The 26,320-nt window shown below is 42.1% G+C and overlaps 1 protein-coding gene across 11 annotated transcripts in view; it reads right to left on the reverse strand.

The window, feature by feature from the left end:
• ZMYND11 (zinc finger MYND-type containing 11) overlaps nt 1–26,320 on the reverse strand; it is a 97,876-nt gene that overhangs the window by 37,915 nt on the left and 33,641 nt on the right. For all 11 annotated transcript variants that reach the window (XM_060280902.1, XM_060280906.1, XM_035130319.2 and 8 more), the window contains one exon: nt 11,570–11,704. In XM_060280902.1, coding sequence (XP_060136885.1) covers nt 11,570–11,685 — 116 coding nt within the window. In that variant the 5' untranslated portion in view covers nt 11,686–11,704. The remainder of the gene's footprint in view (nt 1–11,569; nt 11,705–26,320) is intronic.

Here is a 26,320-nt window from a genome sequence, read left to right on the forward strand (position 1 = left end):
GGGAGCATGAATGGAAAAGCAGCATCAAAGCAGAATCAAATTGCTAAATCCCTGGTAACACATGGTAAATGTATCATGGCAACTGGCAGAAAAGAAAAAATATCTGAGGCTAGTATTATTGTCAAGGGAACATATGCACAGTGGCTATGCAGTTTAAGACAATTGGAGAGCTGCCCCCTTTACATTCCTCTAAATTCAGAGGACTGGGGTGAGGAATCCTGTTGTTTACTCTGATTTGCTAATTCCTCATTGCAGCCTCTTCTTACTCTAGTCTTGTAAGGATGCCTGATTATCATCTTCCAAAGCATATCGTCTTCCTGCGTATAAGACTACTTTTTAACCCAGGAAAGTCTTCTCAAAAGTCAGGGGTCGTCTTATACGCCGGGTAGTATTTCTTATACGGCGAGTATATCCCAAACTCTATATTTTAACTGGAAAAGTTGGGGGTCGTCTTATACGCCGGAAAATACGGTACTCTATTCTCAATGTAAGAATGGAAAGTGAAATGTCAGCGGACAACAAAAGCGGTTTAAAGACGCTCTCAAGGCAAATCTATTTACTGTCCCACGAGCACTCCAACTGGGGAACAGCCTCTACCAAAGGCATCTTGGACTTTGAAGAAGCACAAACTCCGGACAAAGGGGAGAAATGAGCTAAGAGGAAGGCACATTTGGCAAATCCTCACCGTGATCAACTACTGCCCAGAAACCTATGTCCCCACTGTGGAAGGATGTGTGGATCCAGAATTGTCCTCCACAGTCACTTACATATTCCATATTCATGGAAGACAATTTTACTTGGCTATGCATGATCACCAAAGAAGAAGAGTCTTGGACAATTTGATTGCATGTAGAAATGAAATCAGTAATATCTTATTTTAACTGAATGGCAAGAAAATACTAAATGAGAGAACCTGCTTCTTCTTCTTCTTCTTTTTAAAGGGCTATCTCCCTCTTTCCACACAAGTGCACATGTGGATATCCCATGCTTTCACATGGTAAATTACACACACACACACACACACACACACACACACACACACACACCAGATGTAACAGGTTCTCATCATCCCTACTTAGCAGGACCAGTGGTCAGGGATTACGAGAACTGTAGTCCAAAAACAGCTGGAGACCCAAGTCTGGGAAGCTACTTTCTTTACAAAAGCTTCAAGAGAATTAGGTTGTCCTGCAGCATTAAGAATAAAAGGACTTTTCTGAATGGCCGACAATATAACAATGGAAGTACCAAAACAAAACCTACTGGGCTTGAGTTTACCAGGGAGGAAGCAATGGAAAGCTGAAATGGAGAGGAATTGAATTTGGAAATCCATGATTCCAAGTCTTAGAATTTTAGTGCATGTATTGTCATGGGTATGTATAGCCAACAAAGCAGGTATAAAAGCACTAATTTAGTGTAGATAGCAATGCAATTTTTTATTTTGGTTTAAAAAACCACACACCTTACAGATGTTTTATTTCCCACCAGAGAAACATCAGTGCAGAAGAAGAAATAATAATTCCAAAAGTATACAGACAGAATAAAGTAAAATGGCAGGCAAGTGCTACTGAAGAAAACAGTGTAAAACACCAGTAGTTTTGTTTTTAAAAAAGGAAAGTAACCTTTCAGGAGACTCTGAATTGGTGGTGTAATTTAGCATGAGAAAACATCCCATTGCTCTCCTGGTACTCAGATAAGAACCAAGTAAAATGGTGCTGGCTCCAACCCCTGGCCTTAAGCAACAGAGACCTGTCAGCCAATGGAAAGGAGCCAGAAGGCTGTCAGCTTATGCCGAAGTTCTAGAACTTTCTGCATGTCCGCCATTTTTTAGTTGCACTCCTCTTCTGCCTCTCTCATTGAGTGATTGCAAAGAGGCCATGGAAGAGGGGAAGCAGAAATCTTAAAGATGCTAGAGTGACAGTCCTGGATATTATCAAAGTAAAGCAAGGAGAAAACTCCCGCTAATGGGGCACAGGGATCCACCTTGCACGGCAGGCAGAGATAAAGCAACCCCTCGGAGCTGTTCTCTTGAAAGATCTGATTATCCTTACCTTGGAGGAAGGGAGTTTAGGCAACTTATTTGCGTTCAGCCTCTGGTCAACAGATTGGGAAGCATTTTACACTCCTTAGGCTGTTTTCCAGTCAGGCGGGAGGAGGAAAGCAAATATGTTTGCAGATGGGTAAGTACATGGCAGAGAGACAAAGTTAATTCCCCTAAGACACCGAACCACCCTTTAAGCAGCCAGGAGGCTGAAACAAGCTGTCTGCACTGCAACTTCTCAGGCAGGGGAAGTTAATGCTAATCTCCACTAGCTAAAATAAAGACCTGTCTGCTGAAATAAAGAGGTTCTTCCTGATAATCTGCTTGTTAGATTCCTGATCTGGCCAGATGAGGCTGCCTGCCCACAGGGCAAAGAAGGGAGGGAGGGAGGGAGGGAGGGGGAGAGGGAGAGGGAGAGGGGAAGAAACGTAGGTCACAGCTCAGTAGACTGGTATTTATAGCTCAGGCTTCTCGGGATTTACTCATCTACAAACAGAGAATACAAAACCCATTTAGATCACTACAAGGTTGTGCAGCAGGAATCCTGCGCAAGAGAACAGATTCACCCTAAAAGCTACAATATAAACAAGCAACTCCACCTATTCCTTTTGGTTTAAAGAATGCCTAACCCACTCAGTTTCTTACCAATATGGGGGGGGGGGGAAGAAACCCCCTCAAGTTTCAAAACTCTTAAAAATGCAAACTCATTTGAATTATGAGTAATGCCAGCCTGCCAAGAAGATCTGTATAAATATGAATGCTGAAGGGGCCAGCTATTGTTTTTACCATTTAAATTTCATTATGCATATGGCTATATTACTTATTGATTGTATTTTTATACAGCAGGATACAAAAGGAATAAAACAATCGAGATGTACGTCTCTGGCACCCCCCAAAATAGTCTCATCTCGCTGAACCTCACCACAATCCTCTTGTGGTGTCACTTTCATTCCCATTACACAAAAAGAGGAAGCGAAGCTGAAATCCTTTCGAACATGGGGCGGGAGCGGGGGGGGGGTGGCTCTGCACTTTCAGTGAACTCATGCAGGACAGAAGGCATCATTGCGGCAGCAAGATCTCGCTCTCACTGCCTGCAAATTGAATCACACACTTGGTGATGCAATAGGAACTTTGCAGATAAGCAACATACTACACACAGAGTGGAGGTACTTTCACTGAATGTACAAGGCCTCCTCACCTCATTAATATCTCTAAGAGGCTTTAGCTTACCTTCCAAGTCCCGGACTGCAGAATCCGGGACCGGCAGCCGTGTGACACCGGAAGTTGCGTCGACGTAACTTCCGGTGTCGTTTTGCCCTTCTATGGGCACCAAAAATGGCCGCCGCCGGCTTCGAAAGTCGCTTCTACGCATGTCAGGAACTTCCGGTGTTGCTCTGCCCATCTATGGGCACCAAAAATGGCCGGCGTCGACACCAGAAGTCGCGTCTATGCACTTCCGGGCATGTGTAGATGCGACTTTTGGAGCCAGCGGTGGCCATTTTTTGTGCCCATAGAAGGGCAAATCAGAAAGGGAAAAAAATGGCCACCGGCAGGAGAAAATAACGGAGAAAAACGGGAGACGAAGTGATACGGGGGACCACCGGGAAAAGTAAAAACGGGGGTTTCCCAGGGAAAACTGGGTACTTGGCAGCTATGGGCTTTAGTGACTTGCTATCCAAGGGCATCAATACAGACACGATGGGAGCTGACATCTGAATCCACTAGTTTATTATAATATTATATTTTTTTGCTACCATTTTGTTTGCATGGGTGGAAATTTTTATTTATTTGCTGCAATTTTTTATACAGCTCACCTTTCAGGATGTGAATCCTACCAAGGTGGTTTTTACAAGCAATATTCAATTACATATTGTAAAAACTACAACAACGATACTAAATATAAAAGGCAAGCTTTCACACTTGTACAAACAAAGACTTCTCTAGCGTTAGAAGCTTGAATTCTATTTCAGCCAAAAGAAAAATGTCCAACTGTAATTCATCTGGTTTCCTCTTACACTTAAAAAACACAAGGGACCATCCCAGTCCAGTCACTATCGTATAGTTAAAACAGTACACATGCCTAAAATCAGCTGGGCTACAATCACACAGTTCCCGTGCCACGTTAAACCACAGTTAACGTTTAATTATGGTTAATGCAAATGAGCAGCGGGTTGGTGCGCCCTGATCAAAAGTCCATGCTTCGCTCCTCCTATTGTGTTGTCTGAGCCACCCTTGTGGTTTGCTTGTTTCCTATGAGCAAACCATGAGTGGTAAGCCAAGAACAAACTTGTCTACCACACAATGTTAAGAGAGAAACATCCCAAGAGCTCTGGTTTGGGCAATACAGCAAGTCTAGGCTCGCCGTTCACTGCAGGCAAGGGTAGTTTTGAAAAGTGTGCCCTAGCGTTCTGTTCATTCAAGTGAAACGATCGTTAAAAATTAACCATGGTTTCACGTGGCACGAGAGCCAACGCCACTGCACGGAATCCTTAAAAATAGCTGATTTACTTAAAAATGCAAGGCCCTGGATAGAGAGATGCACAGCAGATGGAATTACATTGAAATCTACCTGACATTTCAGCAGAAGCTGTTGACAGACCTAAGAGGTGATCCTGTTTGTTCGCACTTTAAATACCTCAGGCAACATGCAACCTCATATAATGCTCATTATCTGGTCAGTTCTGTCACAAGTAATGATTTTAATGCAGATAAGGCTGACTTGTTCCAGCAATTAAATTCACTGTACATTCACACTCAAACATGCCAATAACTTACAGCTCAGGCGGTTAGACTGAATACCCCACCTGCACAAGCCACAAAAGCAGTTGTGCCACTGACCTCCCCTTCTGCCCATATTTCCCATTATTTGGAGCAGCTGCTTCTTACAGATCCTTCATTTCTCTTATTTTGCCACACTACAGAAATGGGGACCAGGCACATGGAACAGTTGTAGCACCTAGAATTTCTGTCGTTTACACAAAATGCTTCTGTTCTTGCAGGCTTTTGGCCTGCTGGATTGAAAGTTTATTGACTGCCTAATTGATTTAAAGTATTTATATTCCACTCCTCATAATATACTGGTATATATATATATATATCTCCAAGATAAGTTACAATGTAACTTAAAACAAAATAATAGCATATACACACACACACACACACACAATAAATAAAAATAAAAATACAACAAATGATACATAAATAAACAACATAACATACTACACTTAAAAGCGTCAATTAAAACGGCAAAGCAAAAAACCTCAATTTCAGTATTTTGAAATATAGCATCCTAGCAACACAATTTTATATGGACGAACCAATCTAAATGCATGAAAGAACAAAAAATTATTTACTCATGGTGGAAATGTAACAAAGTGCAAAAGAATTCTGGACTACAGTAAAGCAAGTAGCAGATGGAGTTCTCCAACACCTTTGGACCCCATCCTTTGCTTACTGAATTACGTGAAAGTAAACCCTGCAGCAGTAGCAAAGGTGAGACGATCCTTGGACGAAGTAGCTTGTAAACTGGGCCTATAGACTGTAATTCCCCAAGCAGCTGTTCCATGGAAGCTGGAGAAGCTTTAGTGAGATTACTACAAAATTAAATGTTTGGGGATGATAGTTATGGCAGCCGTGCAAAATGAGAACAAACTATACATGTACAGACAAAATAGGTGCACATTTTAATTTACAATAAAAAAACAGTGTTACAAGAACAGAAAGCCAGTGTTTCCTGTGCCAAAAGCAACAAGCCACAAGAATATCAATTTCATGCAGCTCACCTTAATGGTGAAGGATTGAGCAGTATGAATAGGGGTTTGTTTTTAAAAACGCCAGAAGAAAAGACAGCATCTTATTTTTGCCTCTGTAAATGAAAGGGCTTTTGATCGCTTTAAAGATGATTTCAACAAGGGGCTTCCCTTAACATCGTAACTGCTAATTTATTCCTGCTATCATCCTCAAGGGGAAAAAACACGCATTTTTTTACTCTGCCAGCTCACACGCTGGGTTTTATTTGTCATGGAGATGAATGGTCAATACATATGGCATACAGTCGGCTGCCCATTATTGGGCAACTACTCAGGTCTCTTGGAGTAACAATTTCATACCCCTGAGACACACCTTGAGTCAATGGTACAAAACCAAAAGAGTTTTAACACTGGACTGGTTCAGGTATCACACCAAGGCACAATTTGCATGACAACAGCAACTCACAATGAACCTTGAGGATGCACGCTTACCTTCTCCTCTTGCACAAACCTGTGAAGAAGTGTTTGACAGCTTTTGATTCCAGGTTAGATTAGCCATAGCTTGGCATGTTGTCCAAACTGAAAAGCTGTGATGAAGGTTAACCATGGTTTATTTGAAACTAGCAAACTTCAAATAATGAATTATGAAGCTGGCTTGTTTAAACAAACCTTAGTCAACATGAACCATAGTTTAGGGTTCAGGCAGTGTGCTAACTATAATTAATGCCTTCTTCAAAGCTGAGTTCACTTGGTCTACATATCATAAACATATAATTTATCAGAGACCGGAAGTGAAAGTTTCAATCTCCTTTTCACGGTTAGACTGGATGAACGGGAGATTGTGGGAACCTGAGCCTTCCTGAGGATTATTCTCATCAAGCTAAACTTTAGTTTGACATCTGATTGCAGCCACTCTTATTATAGATAAGCTTCCCATGAATTCAGCTCTCCTTTCCTGCCTACCAAAACAATGTGTTGTCTCAATTAGTTCCTGCTTTTCTCTCAATTAGTTACTGTTTTTGTTTGTCTGTTTTAGATCCACCAGTACTTAGGATCAAATCTCGTGAACTCAGAAGTCCCGTTCAAACAACAAATGCAGGAACTTTCACTGGAACTTTTAAGAACACCACATTTGGGAATATGTAAGCCAAGACGACAAAAGAGCACAATCCACCAACCAGTTTTACAGTGCAACCACCGCCCCGGCCCCAGATGAGACATGCAGGTTTCAAGGCTAATGAAATCTATCCAGCACTGAAACAAGACAGCAAATATATTGAGACATATCCAACTAATGTGCCCTGCCAATGCAAAGATTTAAGCTTGTGCAAGAGAATCCCCATCTTCTTCCCCTGACCCTCCCCAAATCTTATTTGGAGAGTTGGGGAACCTTAGATCAGAGTAGGGGCATGCAGGGTGGAAATTTTCCACGTGCAAGGATAAATCCTTGAGCTGATGGAACACGTTAATTGGATACAGCCCATTATCCCACCCTCTTTCCCTCTGGTAGCTGGATGGAACGCAACCATCATTTAGAGGATTCAGGGCTGATTTCCTTCTACATAGACTCTATGTGCTGGAGGAGACTCTTGAGAGTCCCATGGACTGCAAGAAGATCAAACCTATCCATTCTGAAGGAAATCAGCCCTGAGTGCTCACTGGAAGGACAGATCCTGAAGCTGAGGCTCCAATACTTTGGCCACCTCTTGAGAAGAGAAGACTCCCTGGAAAAGACCCCAATGTTGGGAAAGATTGAGGGCACAAGGAGAAGGGGACGACAGAGGACGAGATGGTTGGACAGTGTTCTTGAAGCTACGAACATGAGTTTGACCAAACTGCGGGAGGCAGTGGAAGACAGGAGTGCCTGGCGTGCTCTGGTCCATGGGGTCATGAAGAGTCGGACACGGCTAAACAACAACAACAACAACAACGTAGACAAAACTAAGATGCCAGCCAATATGAAAAGGGGAAATAGATTTTATGAGAAAATCTACCACGTTTATGTATTATTTATCAAAATATTTATATACCACTATGTTATAAAATTGTATCAAAGTGGCTTACAGCAATAAAACATAAAGCCTTACAATAAAAACTATCTTAAAAAGTGAAAAGCAGACACCAAATTGTTGCATTTCAGCAAAAAACAACAACATTTTTTAAAAACAATGTAGCTTATCTAAACCTGAATGCATGGGTAATGATAAATTCAAGTGTAGTCTTTCCTTAATGATGGTAATGGCTTATTATTTTTTGTTTATGTTAGTATTAATCTGTTATGACATGAAGTATGCTGGAGGGATTTGGATTTTCATCAAGGTCAACCACATTAGAAAATGAAAGACAGTTTTTTTTAAAAAAGGTTTCTGAAGTCGAACAAGACATACCCTGTAAACAAGGGCATTTACAGATATCAGTAAATCAGCCCCAAACTAGCCTGCTGTTGCATTTTCTGCGCTTATTATGCAATATGCAAAATTAAAGTACTGGTTAGAAATTCAAGGAATGCAATAGCATCATTCACTAAACCATCTCCCTGCTCCATCCCTGTAAAACTTGAGGAAACTTTCAAACGGCCTTTCTTAAATGGTGCTTTCACATTTTGTGAGATCTCTCACAAATTGTTATTTTGTTCCCATCTCATTACATTGCTTCCCTCGGCCTATCTGTTTGGCCTACTTATGATTCAGACTTGCTGAATCAGCATTCCTACAAAAATGTCCCTCCGCAAGGCACTCCAAAGGAAAAGCCCAGACAGCAAACAGAAAGAACCAGGTGTATAGTGCAGTCTGTAATCTAGCAGCTGGTAAAATTCATTTTTTAAATAAATTAAGCTGGGCATTTTTTAATTTTTTAAAAAAATGTGTGATGTACCCAATAGCGATGCTCACTTTATAACTCTCCAGAAATCCTAACTGAAATTACCTGGGAGTAAGTCCCCAAACTGAATTCAGTGGGACTTACTTCTGGTTACGATTGTGCTGCAAACCGATAAGGCATGAGGTTTATACACCTTTTCTGTGATTACTGCACTCAGTGGTTCAACCCCCCCCCCCCCCGATATAAATCCATTAAGAATAATAGTATCATCACATCCCTGACATGCCATAACATTCACGTTATTCAGAACAGAACAATTCACAGTTATTAAGAACACGGCCAATTCAAATAACCAGCACAGTAATACTCAGTTCCTATACCATCAGTACGTACTGCTCTGTCTTCCGCTTCATTAGCTGGTCAAATGAGTAGTAGGGTAGATTTTGCTACCCTCGGACAGATTACGTAATATGTTTGCTGTTCTCTGCAGAAACTACCAGCTCCTGCTGTGCAGGAACAAGGTGGGCTCTGTGTTGAAAGTCTGCATGCTTCTCAGATTTGAGGGAGCTTGTAGAGGCTCTTGAGTGGTATGGGAGTCATGCTGCAAATAAGGTTATTTGAGGAGGGGGGGGATTGGAACAGCAAGAGGACAAGATGCTCATGGAGAGAAGATAGAGATACCCTTGAGAGCCAAACCTCTTGTCCCTGGTGCAGCTAAGCAGCCTTCTCAAGCCTGAGACCAACATGACAGCCGCCAATCATTGCATCTGCTTCACTGCCGTACAGCAACCATGTACCAGTAACGTTCTTTGTACTATCCTTTGGGAATTCCATTTTTAGATATTTTAATTGTTTTATTGCTTGTATGTTTGCTGCCCTGGTCTCCTTAGGGAGGAGGAGCAGGAAATAAGCTGAATTTAAGAAATGAAGTGTCCATGTTACGAAAATGAGATGGTTGTAGATTATTACTTCAAATGTCTGCTGGTGTAGTTAGCTGTGAGGAAAACACCCTATCTAGGATTTTTAGACTTCTCTTAACCTAAACAGAAAAGCAGGACAAACTATTTAACGTACAAGAATATGAACAAGGTGATCCTTTGCGCTAAGTCAGTCTTAATCAACAAGCAATGCCCCAAAGGTTGCTGTAAACCCATTTGAAAATGGAATAAGGTTTTTGCTCACCAGGGAGCCGTCCCATCCTGCATTTGACAACCAGCAGCCAGAAGTTTCTTATCTAGAGGCCACAACAAAATGACGCGACATCATCACACTGTGAGACATTAACAGAGGTGGCATCTAAAAGCGGGAAGTGCTTGTATGTAACTGCTGGCTTTAGTAGCCATTCATGGTGCATGATATGTGGTACCCCCACTGTGCCTGCAAGCAGACATGCAGGTATCAGTAGGACACACCCACACTGCATGAAACAATGATTCTATTCAAACATGGTCTGCTGTTGCGTATGGTTTACTCCTTAGCCTTGCACGCCTCCTTCTGGCAGCTCCTACAGCCAAGCTGGTGCCAAAAGTATTGCTATTCTTTCCTTTGGACCACATCAGCTTGGCCTCACTCCTGGAGTTTGGCTTCACCCCTGGAGGCGCCCGCCATTGTCTCTAGAGACAGACAGATGCCAACTCACTCACTGGTTTGCTGCTGCAAGAATGAGCAGGCACTAGTGGAGATTGGAAGCTTCCCTTTGTTGTTTTCAGCAAACTGGTTTGCTGTTTCACCTGAACCCAGGAAACTATGGTTTGTACAAGCCAAAGTTTGCCCATGAACCAAGATCACTAAATTCAATCAAATGATGACTCGTGATCTGCCCTGGATCCAATTTGGGTAAAAAGACAAACTGTGGTTTGCCACAAAATAGGAACAGAACACATAGTGGAGTACAGGCTGCATGAACTATGGAACAAGTGAAAGTCAAAATATTTTTTCCAGCTATCCCATTATTGTCTACTCTGGTTGGGGCACAGAGGGCATTTTCCTTTTTACTGCTTCCTCGTTGTAACTGAAGATGCCAAGGATTGAACCTGGACCTGTTGCATGCAAAGCTATGGTCCTTTCTAGAGATTCGGCATTATAGTTTGAATGCAGCCAATGACTGTAGTAGTGAGAAGAGTTGGTTGTGGTGAGAGTTCTGTAAGGACATAAAAGTTGCAAGTAATTTTTTCTCACAGCTAGTCTTCACATGCAGTTAATAAACAGGAAGAGTTATTTGTTTTTGTTTAAAAGATTGAAAACCTTTTACTATATTAGGGTTGTAGTCAACTTAGTCAGAGTAGACCCATTGAAGCTAATGGACCTAGGTTGTTGTTGTTGTTTAGTCGTGTCCAACTCTTTGTGACCCGATGGACCAGAGCACACCAGGCACTCCTGTCTTCCACTGCCTCCCACAGCTTGGTCAAATTCATGTTCGTAGCTTCGAGAACACTGTCCAACCATCTCATCCTCTGTCGTCCCCTTCTCCTTGTGCCCTCCATCTTTCCCAACATCAGGGTCTTTTCCAGGGAGTCTTCTCTTCTCACGAGGTGGCCAAAGTATTGGAGCCTCAATTCAGGAACTGTCCTTCCAGGTTAGTGGACCTAGGTTAGTCATGCGCATTAAGTTTGTTGGGTCTATTGCAAGCATAACTAGGATTGAATACCACCATTAATACGCAATCTTTGTAGTGGGGATATTATTTTCCTCCTGAGAACAACTTTTTCCATCTTCCTATCATATGTCAGATACTATTAACAGCAGGAGACTGAACAAGACAGACCACAGGTCAATTTCAATTCAACACAACCGTTTCCATGACTTGAAATATAGAGTCCAAGAGTAGACAGATTCATATATATATGAATTTTTTATACATATATATACACACATATATATAACAAAAATGTTTCTGTGCTGACACCTTCTCATTGGGTCATACCATTTTTATTTTTATTAGTAGTATTTAAATGACACTTACTTCGTAATACGGTCAATGTTAGCAATTTGCTTCTGGTTTCGGATGATTTCTATAGCCGCCCAAAGATGCTGGATAGCTTTTGTATCTGCCTGACGCCTTTTCGTTAAGCGTGCCATGACCCCTTTACTTGTTCAACTGCAGTGGAAAAATAACAATAATGAATTACAAAATAGATTACATGGTGATTATATTGCACCTGCCACAAATAAGATTATGAGGGAAATTACTACAACCAGCTGATTCGGAGGCTATTGTTTCATAAGCTCTATCAATACAAGCTCTATATGTGTGGTTTCAAACTCTTGTTATACGGATAGAGCCAAGTTCTGTACAGTCAGGGGCAACTTTATTCTCCAGTGATTGTGCCCAGGATATGGTTTTTTGCTGCACAAACTAACTCTCCTGTCCTCAGAAATAGTCTGGCTCCATAATAAAGTTTCTGCCATGTAGCAGAGGTCAGGCACTTTATTTACAAAAATACTTGCACACCACAATTTCATTAAAAGTAACAAATTATATACACTCAAAGGGGGGGGGGACACACACACACACACAATTTTAAAACAGACCACCAGCTAACTATTACAGCTTTGTTTTTCTTAATTGCCTGCAGAAGTCTGGAGGCAAAGAAAAATTTTCAGCAAACTTTTAAAGCTTAATATAGGATCTCTGTTGAAAGATCATTCCACAGAACTGGGCCAATGACACTAAAGGGCTTGGTTTCGTGTTGTAAAGGCTCCGTTTTGAGCGTCGCAAACTTGGGGGGAGGGGCAGCCATTACACCAAGGATGAGGAGCCTCTGGACCTTAAGATGTTGCTGGACTACAACTCCCATCATCCCACATCATTGGCCATGCTGACTAGACTGATAGTAGGAGTCCCACAACATCTGTAAGGGCCACAGGATTTCTGCATTATATACAAATAATTTTTGCATGTTGCAAAATCCAAGAAAGATAACATTAAAGGGTAGATATTTACATTCCTTACAGCACAATACATCCTTATATCCTTTTAAATGTGTTTGTGGGAGAGGATGGGGGAAGAGGGGCTACTGGTTTGGTTTATTCTTTTTTTTAAAATGTATTTTGTGTTCTTATCTTGTATTTTTAATGCCGTGAACCTCCCAGAGATCTACAGATGAAGGGTGGTATACAAACTTAATAAATATTAATAATAATATTTAAATAATAATTGAAATCACTTTTCATTTCACCAAAAAGGAAACTGTGGGGAAAACCTTGTTTAAATTGGCGAGGCGCCGGACGGTCAGATATAATTGCTTTATGTGCTGGGTTCAGCCTGTGGGCTGTCACATACCACTCAAATAAATACTCTTTTATTTTGTCTAACCCAGGGGTTCCCAACAAAATTTTCTCGAGGACCCCTCATCGAGCCGCTATTGTGACAAGGACCCCCATTAATTCCTAATCCTAAAATTAAAAAGTGAGAGCCAAATTAAGAGTCTTTTTATATTTTATATTTATACGTTTTTTACAGTTACAACAGAGTACTCCATCAGTATACAGTTAGTTTTAATTTTCAGTTCTTAATGAGATGAACCACTTTTTAACCAACGGTCCATTTTTAACTACACGAACTGTAGCTTCCACGAAAAACAACGCTTTGTTTACAAACACTACTGTTTTGCAAAGAGGCAGCGCACACCAGGGAGGAGGGAGGGGAATGGAGAAGACAGGGTACCTGCGCAGTAGCGCACAAATGAAGCCGACGCGCGCAAAGCATCTTGGGGAGGTGAGCGTTAGTATAATGCGCGCACTGCCTCTTTGCAAAACAGTAGTGTTTGTAAAGCGCCACCTAACGGCATACAGCAGAACTACTGCCTCTATCGAATTCTAGTTTTGCGCTAGACCCTGCTCATGCAGGAAGCGGCCAAAACAAAAAATCTGTTATCATACGAAATATATTTAATATATTTTTTATTCTAATAGCATCTTGCGGACCCCTCTGGCATAGCTCGCGGACCCCTGGGGGTCCCCGGACCACCTGTTGGGAACCACTGGTCTAACCGATCAGTTCCCCTCAATACAAGAATTTCAAGACTGAAGTAATGAAACAAACAAGAAATATTTTGAATTAACTCTTAAAATATAGAAAGTTAATAATACCAGAGGTCACAGGTATCAGGATTTCCTAAAGTCCATCACACTTTTCCACTCTAAGAAAACATGTTCTACATGTTCCCTGTAAGCACAATATGGCCTCTTACTAATATTAAGGAGAGGATGGCATCCCTAGAGAGGAGAATGTGCTGCTGGCAGAATCTAAGGGGACCAAAGCTGTCTGTGCCTATTTTACAGTAAACCCACGTGATGTTCACCATAACACACAACATCTTGGTCTTAGCAACATTTCCTAGGCGGAAATCAGACCCCAGACAACAAATGTCTCCAACTCCTCAGGATAACCTGTTCCCTACCCTCCAACTCAGTTTGGACATTCTCTCCAATAGGAGTAGGATTGTCTGTTTGAAATTCTGAGGAGAGGCTCCACAAGCAATCTAAGGAGTTGGCAGTGCAGGAGAAACTTTTTTTCCCTCAACCCTAATGCAAACTATAAAACTTCTGGGAAGATTTTACTGTAAAGTCTCTCCTGCCCATTAATATGAGCATATAAATTATTGGGAATAATAAAGTCAGTGGCAATGGAATTCCTGCTTTAAATGCAGAGCTTAGCATTTAAAGCATCATCTATTTTTTTAAAAGTGTGCAAAATGCTTAGAGCCCAATCGTTTTCAATTAGACTTTAAAAAAAAACCAAAAAACCCTCTTCATCCACCCCCAAGCCCCATGCTGCGATTTGCCCATCCATCTAACCATAAACAAGAACATAACAAGCAGCTGGCATTGTTTACAAAAAATTTCCAGAAGCAGCAGGCAAAAGGTACAGATAAGCCACAAATCGCCCACAGTGCCGTTACAGGCTAGAATCCCCCCTTTTAAAAAGATTAATGCTGCATTTCGATCACTACATAACTTTGTTTAACGGTGCCACTTTCAGAGTAAGAAACTGTTGATAAATGGCAGGTTATTAACATATATGCAGTTTATTCTAGACACCAATGAGTGCCCTAAAAATGAAGCCCTCTGGTGTAATACTAGAATTAGACTGCTTACAGCAAAACAAGAGGTATATTTAGAATAAAATAAGAATTCTACTCTACAATAGGAGCACTGTTCACAGTCTATATTTATTCCAATATCTGCATATGGCTTTTGCAGCACACAAGATCTGCACAGGTCCAAGCTAGAGAGCACCTCTCATTCCTTGTTGTGTCCTTTGGGGTTATGGACCCAGGGACTTGGTGGTCACCTTATGACTTAATACTTAAGTTTGGAATAGCAATATTCCACAGCATCTAGTATCTTACTGACATGCATACGGTCACTGTTAGCATAATCATTCTCCTCAGTTGCCCTACCACATTTCCTCGGCATGTGATGCTGGGAAATGGCAGAGCAAAAGGAAGAGAGGCAAACAGGAGGGGGAACCAGTGGCAATGACTGGCCAATTAATTCTAGTTTAATCCCCATTCTCCTTCCTGCTGAGTTCTACCCAGGCAATACAGAGACTATGGAGGAGAAGGGGGCAGTCTGACAGGCCTTACTGATGGTAAGCAGAGAAACACGCAGGAGATGGCTGGTTGAGGGAAGACACGAGATTATATATACCATATTTTTCAGTGTATAACACCACCCCTATTTTTGGGGACTCTAAATAAAGAAATCCCCCATACGCACTATCCGTGTATAAGACGACCCCCAATTTTAAACTTGAAAAAATAGGGGGAAAATATAGCCTTATACTCTGAAAAATATGGTAAGCAACGACACGGAAGGCCTATCAGTTAAACAACTTCCATACTCTATTTTAAGTCACCCTTTCGTTATATTGTAACTTGAAAAAAGAGACACATACTTGCACATACTTTTGTAAACCAAGAAATCTTTAAGAAAACAAATATATTTTAAAGAGAAAAATTCCTTCAGTAGCACCTTAAAGACCAACTAAGTTTTTATTTGTGCATGCACACTTGGGAATTTTTCTATTTTGCTTCGACTCAGACCAACATGGCTACCTACCTGTAACTAGAAATATTTTAAAGAGGTAAGCCACTCTGAGAACTTGGTTATAGGGCAGCATATACTGCCTAATATAAATCACAATTAATTATGATCTATGGGTACCACATCCAATCATATCACTTTTAAGATGTGTCTCGGTGGAAAAGTGAGTGAAGGATTTTCCTGAACTGCATAATCATCCCATAGCCTGAGTAGATGAATTAGGAAGATAAGTAAATTCTCAACTTAATCTGGAGCAAAAGTGAAACCAACGAGAACAAAACAACAGGACTCATCACCTCACTACCATCTTACTAATGCAGCCTAACTGGTTTATGGTTTACAGCATAATTTACACAACTGCTGCACTGTGTCTAAGTTGTGCAAATTATGATCCAGTTTCAAAACGTGCCTGTTGTAATATTTATTAGTGACCACAGCAGCTTTAAGGAACTGTGCAATTAATATTCTGACTGATTTTTTTTCGTTTTTTTTTTAGTATTTTATACCACATCTGTCAAAGACCTTGGGATGGCTCCAAGGCAAAATAAACAGGAAAAAAATGTAATCAATGGGGGAAATGTCCCATGCCTCAGCTACTGATAAAATGTGAGCTGTCTATGATGCTGTATGTTGGGGTAGCCAATGTGGTGCTCTAGAGATGTTTTGAACTACAACTCCCATCATTCCTGATCACTGGCTGTGCTGGCTTGTGATCAGGGCCGGCGCATCCATTTAGGTGAACTACGCAGCTGCCTAGGACGCTGGCCAGCCTGCCCACCACCCACTGCCGCCCCCCCCCCCCGGTGCTGCCTGGGGCTGCCTGCCTCCTCCGCGCCTGTCACTGTTGAGCAGCTTCAGGCCACTATCCTGAGGCGCGCACACGTGCCTCCGGAGAGCAGCCTGAAGCCGCTCAACAACAACTGACAGGCGCAGTGGAGGGGTCCGAGGCTCGCGCTCCCCGCGTGAAGCTCCGGAGGCACGCGGGGAGCGCGAGCCTAGGGCCACCTCGGAACACCTCAGCTGTTTTTTATTTTATTTTTCTACTTTATTTTTTCTATTTTTCTATTTAATTTTTAATTTTTATTTATTTATTTTAATTAATTGGGGGGGCAGGTGATCTCGCCTAGGGCGCAAAAAACCCTAGCACCGGCCCTGCTTGTGATGAAGGCAGTTCTAGTTCAACAATCACTGGTGGTCATTAGTCTTAAAGATGAATCTTTGTAGGTGCAATCCCCCCCCTCAACATAGGCTCTCCACAGCCTGATGGGTTGAACTGAGAGCAGGAGGCCTACAATGAAAACTGAGTTGTGCAGTGTTGAGAAAACCAAAACAACTTGTTGTGTAAAAGATTTAACTACACACTGTTGCATCTTAGCTCTGGCTTTGCTGTTGATTCTAACCGGAACAGGTCCTGAATAGGCCTGGAATAGACCTGCCAGTTAACCTCCTCCCTCCAGCTAATTACCCACAGGTTACACAAGCTTAAAAGGCTAGCATTCAGGGAGACGAGCCAGGGAAAAGCCTCGAGTGATGAGTGGCAGGATAAACCCCAAGTGAAATCAAACAAGAACTGGTTTGGCGAGTATAAGAAATCCTTAGGCGGGCAGAATATCATCTTTTCCAGGAAGACTTTTTCCAGCTCAGCAGCAGGCTCCTTCATATTGATTTACTTGTTGTCAGGTCTTTTAACAGTGTGGTTTAGCAGTTATAGAGTGCAGAGCTATGAGGCCTGGGAGACCGGTATTCAAATCTCCACTCAGCCATGAAGTCCATTGGGTGACCCTGGGCCACTCACAGCCTCTTGATTGAAACCTCCCTCACAGGGTTGCTATGAAGATAAAAATGAGGAGGAGGTAACTATTTAAGCCACTTTGAAGCACTTGGAGGAAAGGTCTGGTATAGATGCAGTAATAAATAAAAATTTCTTTGCCCTGACACTTGTGACATTTGATAAGATTTATAGTGCTCGAATGGAAACGCTCTGCAAGAGGACCTCTGCGTTTGGGGGGGGGGGAAGCCCCAACAATTTTTTTCCAAAAGTCAAAAATATGTGAGTGTGCACATGCCAGATCCCTGTGCATACCCATATCTTTATTTTCTCTTCAGCTCCCTCTGCAAAACCAACCTTTTAAACTCAAGGGAATTTTAAAACTGGTTTGTGGTTTATTGCTGCAGAAAAGGAAATAAGACAGAAAACCACAGTGGTGTACACTTTATGTCTTAAAGCACGCACTATTCACCTCACTTGATGAGGAACTTAATCTGTGCATAAATATGCAACTAAATTAACCTTAATAATTCAAGATTATGGCCACAGTAAACATGTGGCAGTTAACAAGACATTTTCTTTATTTTATTTTTTTAAAAAAACATGGCAGTGTCAAAGCCAATTCTTTCTTGAGTTGTTCGCTAAAGCAGTTTTCTTCAACGAATCTTATCAATTTTCTTAATACAGGAAGGTCGAGACAATCCTTTCACTTTCCCCAAAACAAAGCACAGCTGCTCAAACACGTTCTAATGTTTTGTTTGCACTCCAACAAGAAATACAAAACATGGCACATCCTTTTGATCTTTCTCAACCCCCTCCGTCAAAAAGTCTGTTGTTACGTCTTTCAAAGAGAAGTTGGTTTAAATTTTGGGAGTCAGATGCAGAAATAGTTGCGCTTTGCTATCTCTTGGTCTCACAGCCTGTACACATTTGAAGGCCAGAGGAATGGCGGGGGGGGGGGAGGGAGGTGACACACGTTTTCTTTGTGTTCTGTACTTTTCCTGACCAACATGAAATACTGCGTGGCTGACAGGTATCCTCATCCCAAAAGACAATTAATTTCTCCCTTGAAGATATCAGTTCATTTATTTTAATACATAATAATAATTTATTATTTATAACCCGCCCATCTGGCTGGGCCTCCCCCGCCACTCTGGGCGGCTTCCAACAAACATTAAAATACATCAAATATCACAGATTAAAAACTTCCCTAAACAGGGCTGCCTTTAGGTATTTTCTAAATGTCAGGTAGTTGTTTATCTCTCTGACCTCTGATGGGAGGATGTTCCACAGGGTGGGTGCCACTACCGAGAAGGCCCTCTGCCTGGTTCCCTATAGCTTTGCTTTTCGCAGTGAGGCCCTTGGCGCTGGACCTCAGTGTCTGGGCAGAACAATGGGGGTGGAGACGCTCCTTCAGGTATACCGTACTGGACTGAGGCCATTTAGGGCTTTAAAGGTCAGCACCAACACTTTGAATTGTGCTCGGAAACGTACTGGGAGCCAATGTAGGTCTTTCAAGACCAGTGTTATGTGGTCTCGGCGGCTGCTCCCAGTCACCAGTCTAGCTGCCGCATTCTGGGCTAGTTGTAGTTTCCGGGTCACCTTCAAAGGTAGCCCCACATAGAGCACATTGCAGTAGTCCAAGCGAGAGATAACCAGGGCATGCACCACTCTGGTGAGACAGTCCGCGGGCAGGTAGGGTCTCAGCCTGCATACCAGATGGAGCTGGCAGCAGACAGCTGCCCTGGACACAGAATTGACCTGCGCCTCCATGGACAGCTGTGAGTCCAAAATGATTCCCAGGCTGCACACCTGGTCCCTCAGGGGCACATTTATCCCATTCAGACAGGGAGTCCCCCACACCCGCCTCCACACCTGCCCACCTCCTGTCCCCCACAAACAGTACTTCTGTCTTGTCAGGATTCAATCTCAATCTGTTAGCTGCCATCCATCCTCCAACCGCCTCCAGGCACTCACACAGGACTTAAAAAGAAGAAGAACATTTGTCCACTACCAGGCATTGAGACCGAGGTATATCTGAATCGAAATTGAGAATAGCAGCAGAAAACACTACCTGGCACCCATCACCTGGGAGAATGAGCAGTAAAATCTCAGTGCAAACTACAGAGTGAGGATTGGTGCTGCTTTCAGGAGGAAACACACGTTCTCTGTGTCAGCTGAAGCAGAAGAAGTCTGTGACCAAAGGCTATTTATAGTCTACTACAGAGCCATGTTTCAAGCATCATCGTTGTCCCAAACAGTAGTAATTAAAAGGTAGGTATTCTGTTCACGTCCCATGCTGGGGTAACTTTCGATACAGATAAACTTGCTACAACTATGTTGAGTTGCAAAGGGCAGTCATTGTTCTCAATACATGGTATTGGGGAGGGAAGCATTTAACCTTCAACCTATTCAAGAGTCCACCTTTGGATTTTAATATGGGTCATCTCTTCACCAGAAATACATGCCTCTCATACAGAATTCAAAATAAGAGTCCCCGGTCTCATCAAAATTTACGTTGCTAAAGTAATTCTCATAAACGTTGGAAGGCGTCCATGCTGCAAATTCTGACATACCAAAAGGAACCGCTCACGGGCAAAGCAAATTGTAGGACACAACTCTTCTTTCAAGCTCCTATGTCTGTAATATCATGGAATTCAAACAATTCAATTATTTAGCATTTGCAAACACAACATTTCTTCTCGTGAAAAGTAACTTTCGCTATGGGTTTATCTAATGTCTTCAGCCAGCTGCAATCTTTCTTAGGCTACGCACAGTACAAGCCTCTGAATATAACCATGGGTTTCTTTTTGGTTTTTTTGTTTGCATTGCATGCTCATTAGAACAGCAAAACAACCATAGCTGTTAAAGACAAATTCTTTCTTCCAAGGACAAACATTCCACAACTCCTTAAGGGCAACTAAGCCCTTAGCAAGTTTCAAATTTCAATCATTTTCATAAAGTCCACTGGGAATGTTATGGTGCTCACTACACAAAAGGAGTTTTCTCAGGCTTGGGGGGGGGGAAACAAAATGGCTGACTATATGGAGAAATTAAAATGGCTGGATTATTTCAACAGATAAAAGGTCCACTTCAAAGGAAAATGGCAGTCCCGTTTATAAGAAACTGCAGCTCTTTCTGATGGAAAGCCAGTGAATTCTCCATGGACACGTTTTTTCAAGAGGAGGCCCAAAATGAACGAAGCTGATGCCAAGCTTTCCTCATAGTCCAACTGGAATAGGGCTGCGAAGAAATGTGGTGAACTGTTTTGTGGGTTTTGTTGTTTGCGGCCCTGGGCTGCTCCGAGAGGAAGGGTGGGGTAGAAATTTAATAAATAAATGCAGTGTGCGTCTAAAGTTCAATCCTAAGCAATCCCCCATCGAAGAATGCCAAGCAGCCCTTCTAGGAAAGAAGTCAGAAGATGAACCCTGTTGCGCTTCTGAACACTATCAAGTCAGTACCAGGATAAGTTAGCAAGTACTTTAGTCTGAACAAATATAACTTTTGTTCCTTCTACACTCTCATATTCTTGTCCTACCAGCATAGTTCTCCGTCAAGATGATTCCATGGTAACAGTGCAGAAAAAAATTACACACACACACACACAAACACACTTCAGCAGCTCTTATCATACAGTTGTGGACCAGACCCCAGACCCCTTGCAGTGAACTTGAGGAAGGGGCACAGAATGAGTCGAAGCCCCAACCCTGCAAAAAAAAATATGGGGGCTTCTCTATTGATTTTTTGAGTGTTTCAAGTTGTTCCTATGGGTACAGCTATTGTGTTTACAATCAGAAGTTGCTAGAAGACGGCACTTATTGCCTGCTTAGGGAAGAGCAATGGAAAGACTGGGGGGGGGGTTGGGGGGAGAGTTTTTTCAAAGCCCAAAGGTCCTACCCACCCACCCTTCTCATTATCTGTATGAGATGCCTTGATGCAGGAGGGCATCTTCCCAGTGGAAGTGAGAAGAAAAACATATCACTGCTGAACGAAAGCTCCACACTGGGGAAGAGAAAATATATATCTGCCATAAACTTTGGGAATTAGGGGCCTCAGGTGTTCGTGGATTATTCATCCCTTCTCACATTAGTGTAATTTCTTTCTTTTTCTCATGCAGCTGACATAAACACAGATGGAAAAGATCCTGGACTGAGGGCTCCCACACCATCCTTTTCATAGCTGCTTTTTCACTTGCATCATAAATATGCTTGTTCCGTGATACATATACATATATTAAAAACAAGACTGTCAACCAATTAAAGAATTTTAATTGATCACATTCTCTAGCTGATTCCCCCCCCCCTTTTTGGTTTAGAACTCTTATTTCTTTAAATTAGATCTAGGTTTGTGTTAGAATATTGCTTTACGTGTGACCAGAACTGCAAGTGTAAAGTGCTGACGGTTTATTGCTAAAATTACATTTATTTTCAAAAAACAAAATCCTTCTTTTTCTATAGTCTCCATGTGGGCATACCTTTATACAGTGGTACCTCTACTTACGAATTTAATGCGTTCCAAACGCACATTTGTAAGTCGAAAAAAATTGTTAAGTCGAATCCCATAGGAATGCATTGGGAGAAAAAATTCGTAAGTAGAAGCAACCCTATCTAAAAATTCGTAAGTAGAAAAAAAATCCTATCTAAACCACATCCAAGATGGCGGACAGAGCTCCATTCGTAAGTAGAAACATTCGTAAGTAGAGGTACCACTGCAGTTTGGGGAGGGTTCAGATACACACATGCTGGGCAGCATAGCTGCCAAGTTTTCCCTTTTCTCGCAAGGAAGCCTATTTAGCATAAGGGAAAATCCCTTAAAAAAAGGGATAACTTGGCAGCTATGCTTGGCAGTACTCTGTTTTGGCTCCAGCTAAATATCCTTCTTGGGGGAAACATGTTTTCAGGATCACATGAGTAGCAGTTTCAAAGAGGGTCCCCAGTTAGGCAAGCCTTATCAGCCCCCTGTGTTAACAATACTTATCTTTAAATTTCCCTGTTACTGTGAACAATAGAATCAAAACACCATCAAAAAATAAAACTCACGTACCCTTAGCTTTCAACCCCACCAATTAGGTTTGCCGTCAGTAATGAAAATTAATTGCCTCAATTAATCAGCTGAAGTCTGAATTAATTAACAGTGCAATCTTATGCCTTCCTACTCAGAAGTAAGCCCCAGTGAGTTTAAAGGGCCTTACCCCCAGGTAAGCGCACACGGCACTGCAGCTCAATCTACTGATTAAACTGATCAAAGTTTTCAGGTTTTTTTAAAAAAGAGCAGTAATTACATCAGCAGTCACTGCCTCCTCTGGCAATTATCTCAAGAGTTTTCCTCTACTGTTTTTGTTGTGGTCTCTCGGACCACTTGTGGCCTATAGATCAGAGTTTCTAAATCACTGGGTTAAACAATTCAAGCAATTCATAAAAGCCAGTTAAGAGGAATATCCTTGAGGTGAAGCAGATGGGGTATTCCAATTGTCTGAGCACATCTGTGTGATTCTTTGGGAAGCCGTGCAATGTCTTGTGGTTGTGGTAGGTGTAAGCCTACAGTAGGCTGAAATACTTGATAACCTTTTAACTCTAACTCACTCAATATAATCCATGGAAACCTAACCAGCATACCCTGATTTTGTAATCACAATCTTCACGATTAAGCATCCAATGGGCTCAACATTTTGGCATTCTTCAAAGACCTTGGCGGCATGTATACAGGGCAATGAAGGCCTCGCTCCATTGTCAATAGTTCCCTGATTGTGTTTATTTTCTTAATCTGTGTAGAGAAGACTATAGTCGCAAGTCTTGATACGTACCAGTGTGGGACCATAAATGTCTTATGTCAACAAAAAAACATGTTTTTCAGTCTATAAGACACGCCCATGTATAAGATGCCCCCCTATTTTGGGGGAGTCCGATTTAAGAAAACGGGGGGAGATGTATCCGTGTATGAGGCGCCCTCAAATTCTTGACATTATTTTCTAGGGGGGAGGGGGCCTAGTCTTATACACGGAAAAATACGGTACTCTAGAAGGTGTACCAATCACTTAAAGAGAGAAAACTCACACAGGAAGTGATGAGTGGAAGAAAAAAGGAACAGGGTGTTAGCAGCTACGCAAGACAAATGATTGTGCAGTTTCTTTGAGGCTGTGTTAGTGCTTAAAGAAACTAAAGGAATGCAAGTTGTTATGCGTGAGCAACAATATAAACTCCTGCAAAGTCCCTCGAGCTTTGCAAGATACAAGTCTCATACTCCTACCTGACCTTTCCGACATTATGAAGATGTGTATACAGTATTCAGCCATAATCTGGCTGCTTCAGTTTATTTACTTTTTAAAAACGAAAGCAAATAAATGTAGCACTGGAAGCGATCCTAATCCAAACCCTTTAACTTTCTGAAATCGCAGTCTCTCTCTTTTCCTTCTTGTATGTTTCACCGGACGTAAAGCTGGTATGCGTGCTCTTAACGCTGTTACACTTTGAGCATGTTAAGTTGCAAACTCGGTTTCCTTACTTGCCTCTATTTGCAGGAACGCTCTTCTACAGATCCTGGAAAATTCAACAGATTCCGTGTGAAGACTATGAGGTGCTGTAGTGTTGCCCAATTATTGTGCAGCCAGGAAAGTTGGGAGATGAGGAACAAAAACTTACCACATCTCTAAAGATGCAAATCTGATTTGCTTTTGCCATACTCAATCCTGAAAAGCTGGTTTACTTCCTCTAACCAAGAAGACGACATACGATACAAGTTATTTACAGGCTCATCTACTACAGTAGTTGGGTGTGGAGCTTCAGGCCTGGGAACCAAATGCAGCTCTCTAGCCTCTGGGACTCTCCGCAGGCCACACACCCTCTCAATAGGCTACATCTCCCTTGAGTGCTTCTTTTCCTGCCTGGATCATGTAATTGAATCATAGTTGGAAGGGGTCGTAAGGGTCATCTAGTCCAACCCCTTGCAATGCAGGAATCTTTAACCCAACGCAGGACTTGAACCCATGACCCTGATATTAAGAGTCTCAAGCTCTACCGTGTGATCATGCTTCTTGCTTGTCTGGGACGAGGATGGGAAGGGTGTGTGAACTTCACATAATTTTTTGACTTTGGAGCTGCTCCAGCAAAAATGCATGCTTCTGTAAGCATCTTAAAGAACTATGTTTAAAGGCTGCAAGCAACCGATTGCCTGAATATAGTACAGTAGAAATTTGACTTTGTCTTTCCAAACATCCGATGTCCTTTTAAAATGTGTTGGGGAGTGGGGATTATTGGGTTGTTTTTGGTATTGTGAATTTTGTGTTTTTTTTATAGTGATTTTGTGTTGTAACGACCCTGAGAACTGCGGGTATAGGGCAGTACAATGGTACCTCGGTTTAAGTACACAATTGGTTCCGGAGGTCTGTACTTAAACTGAAGCGTACTTAACCTGAAGTGAACTTTCCCATTGAAAGTAATGGAAAGTGGATTAATCCGTTCCAGACAGGTCCACAGAGTACTTAAACTGAAGCAAGCTCAACCTGAAGCAAACTTTCCCATTGAAAGTAATGGAAAGTGGATTAATCCGTTCCAGACGGGTCTGCGGAATACTTAAACTGAAAGTACACAAACCGAGGCGTACTTAAACCGAAGTATGACTGTATACAAATTTAATAATAGAGGTTCCTGCATTGCAGGGGGTTGGACTAGATGGCCCTTGGGGTCCCTTTCCAACCCCACAATTCTATGATTCTATGGGAAAGGCTACGTTGGGAGATGGCGAAGTGTTTCAAGAAAGATTTGCAGGATCAAAGCTGCACAATCCAACCCTACTCAAGTGTTTCATTCTATTGCTGCAACTCACTAGTGGGCGTCACTAAAACTGTATGGGTGTGTTTGTGTATTTTTGTAAATAATGGCAGAGGAACGGCTGGAGTAAGTACATTTTCTGCTGAACGGATTTGTTTTCTTGGAAGTTTAGTGGTTTTTTTAAGCATGGTACTGAAGGACAGGAAAATACCACTCAGAGAATAAAAGACACAACTTCCTGATAGCACACAATACAGCAGAGGACTTAGAAGAACTATTCCGCCACTCCAAACCAGGCCGAATCACCAGCAAACATTGCTTTTATGTATTTGAACACAATGGCAATGTTATACTGGAAGCTAAGCGGCTCTGGCCTTTGGTAACTATCATTTAAAGGTATGATTTACACATAAAGCCGAGGGCTGCCTGTTTTATAAATCTGCAAGAGCAGCTAAAACAGGAGTTTCTAGGTTCTATGGGGAATCTCCACTGCACAACCAACAATGCAATTCATAAAAAAAGGAAAAAGAAAGCTGTAGCTGCACGGATTTTAGCTGAAAGTACCGTATTTTCGCTCCATAGGACGCACCTGACCATAGGACGCACCTACTTTTAGAGAAGGAAAACAAGAAAAAAATATTTTGCTTTCTTGAATTGTCCTAGGCATAGCAGCCAACTCCTAGAGAGCTAGGTGCCTTTGCCGCCCCCCACTCCCCTATTAAATATTTGAGGAAGCTTCTTTTGCAAAGGGGGAAAGCTCCATTTTTTAGGATCAGCTCAGAGTTGCTGAGTTTCCTTGCAAAGGGAAAAAATCCTGTTTTATGGGGTTCAACTCACAGTTCTGCAGCTTCTCTAGGAAAGGAAAGGGAGTCATTTCTAGTTTCCAGACAGATAATCTAATCAGCCAGTCACATGTCTCCCTCTGCAGATCACATTTGAGGCCTAGGCAAGGGGCCGGGAGGGGCCAGGAAGGAAGCTAGCTCCCTTATCTCCCTCCCCAATCTCTTGCAATCAGCTGCTGAGCGGGCTCCTTTCAGCTCATTCCCTTGTTAGCCTTTAGCTCTTTCTTTTTTTATAAAAAAAAAAAAGCACGACCTGCCTTTAGCCCCTGGGCAATTCGTCTCCAGGG

The sequence above is a fragment of the Zootoca vivipara genome, chromosome 12 (assembly GCF_963506605.1).
Source record: "Zootoca vivipara chromosome 12, rZooViv1.1, whole genome shotgun sequence".
NCBI lineage: Eukaryota > Metazoa > Chordata > Lepidosauria > Squamata > Lacertidae > Zootoca > Zootoca vivipara.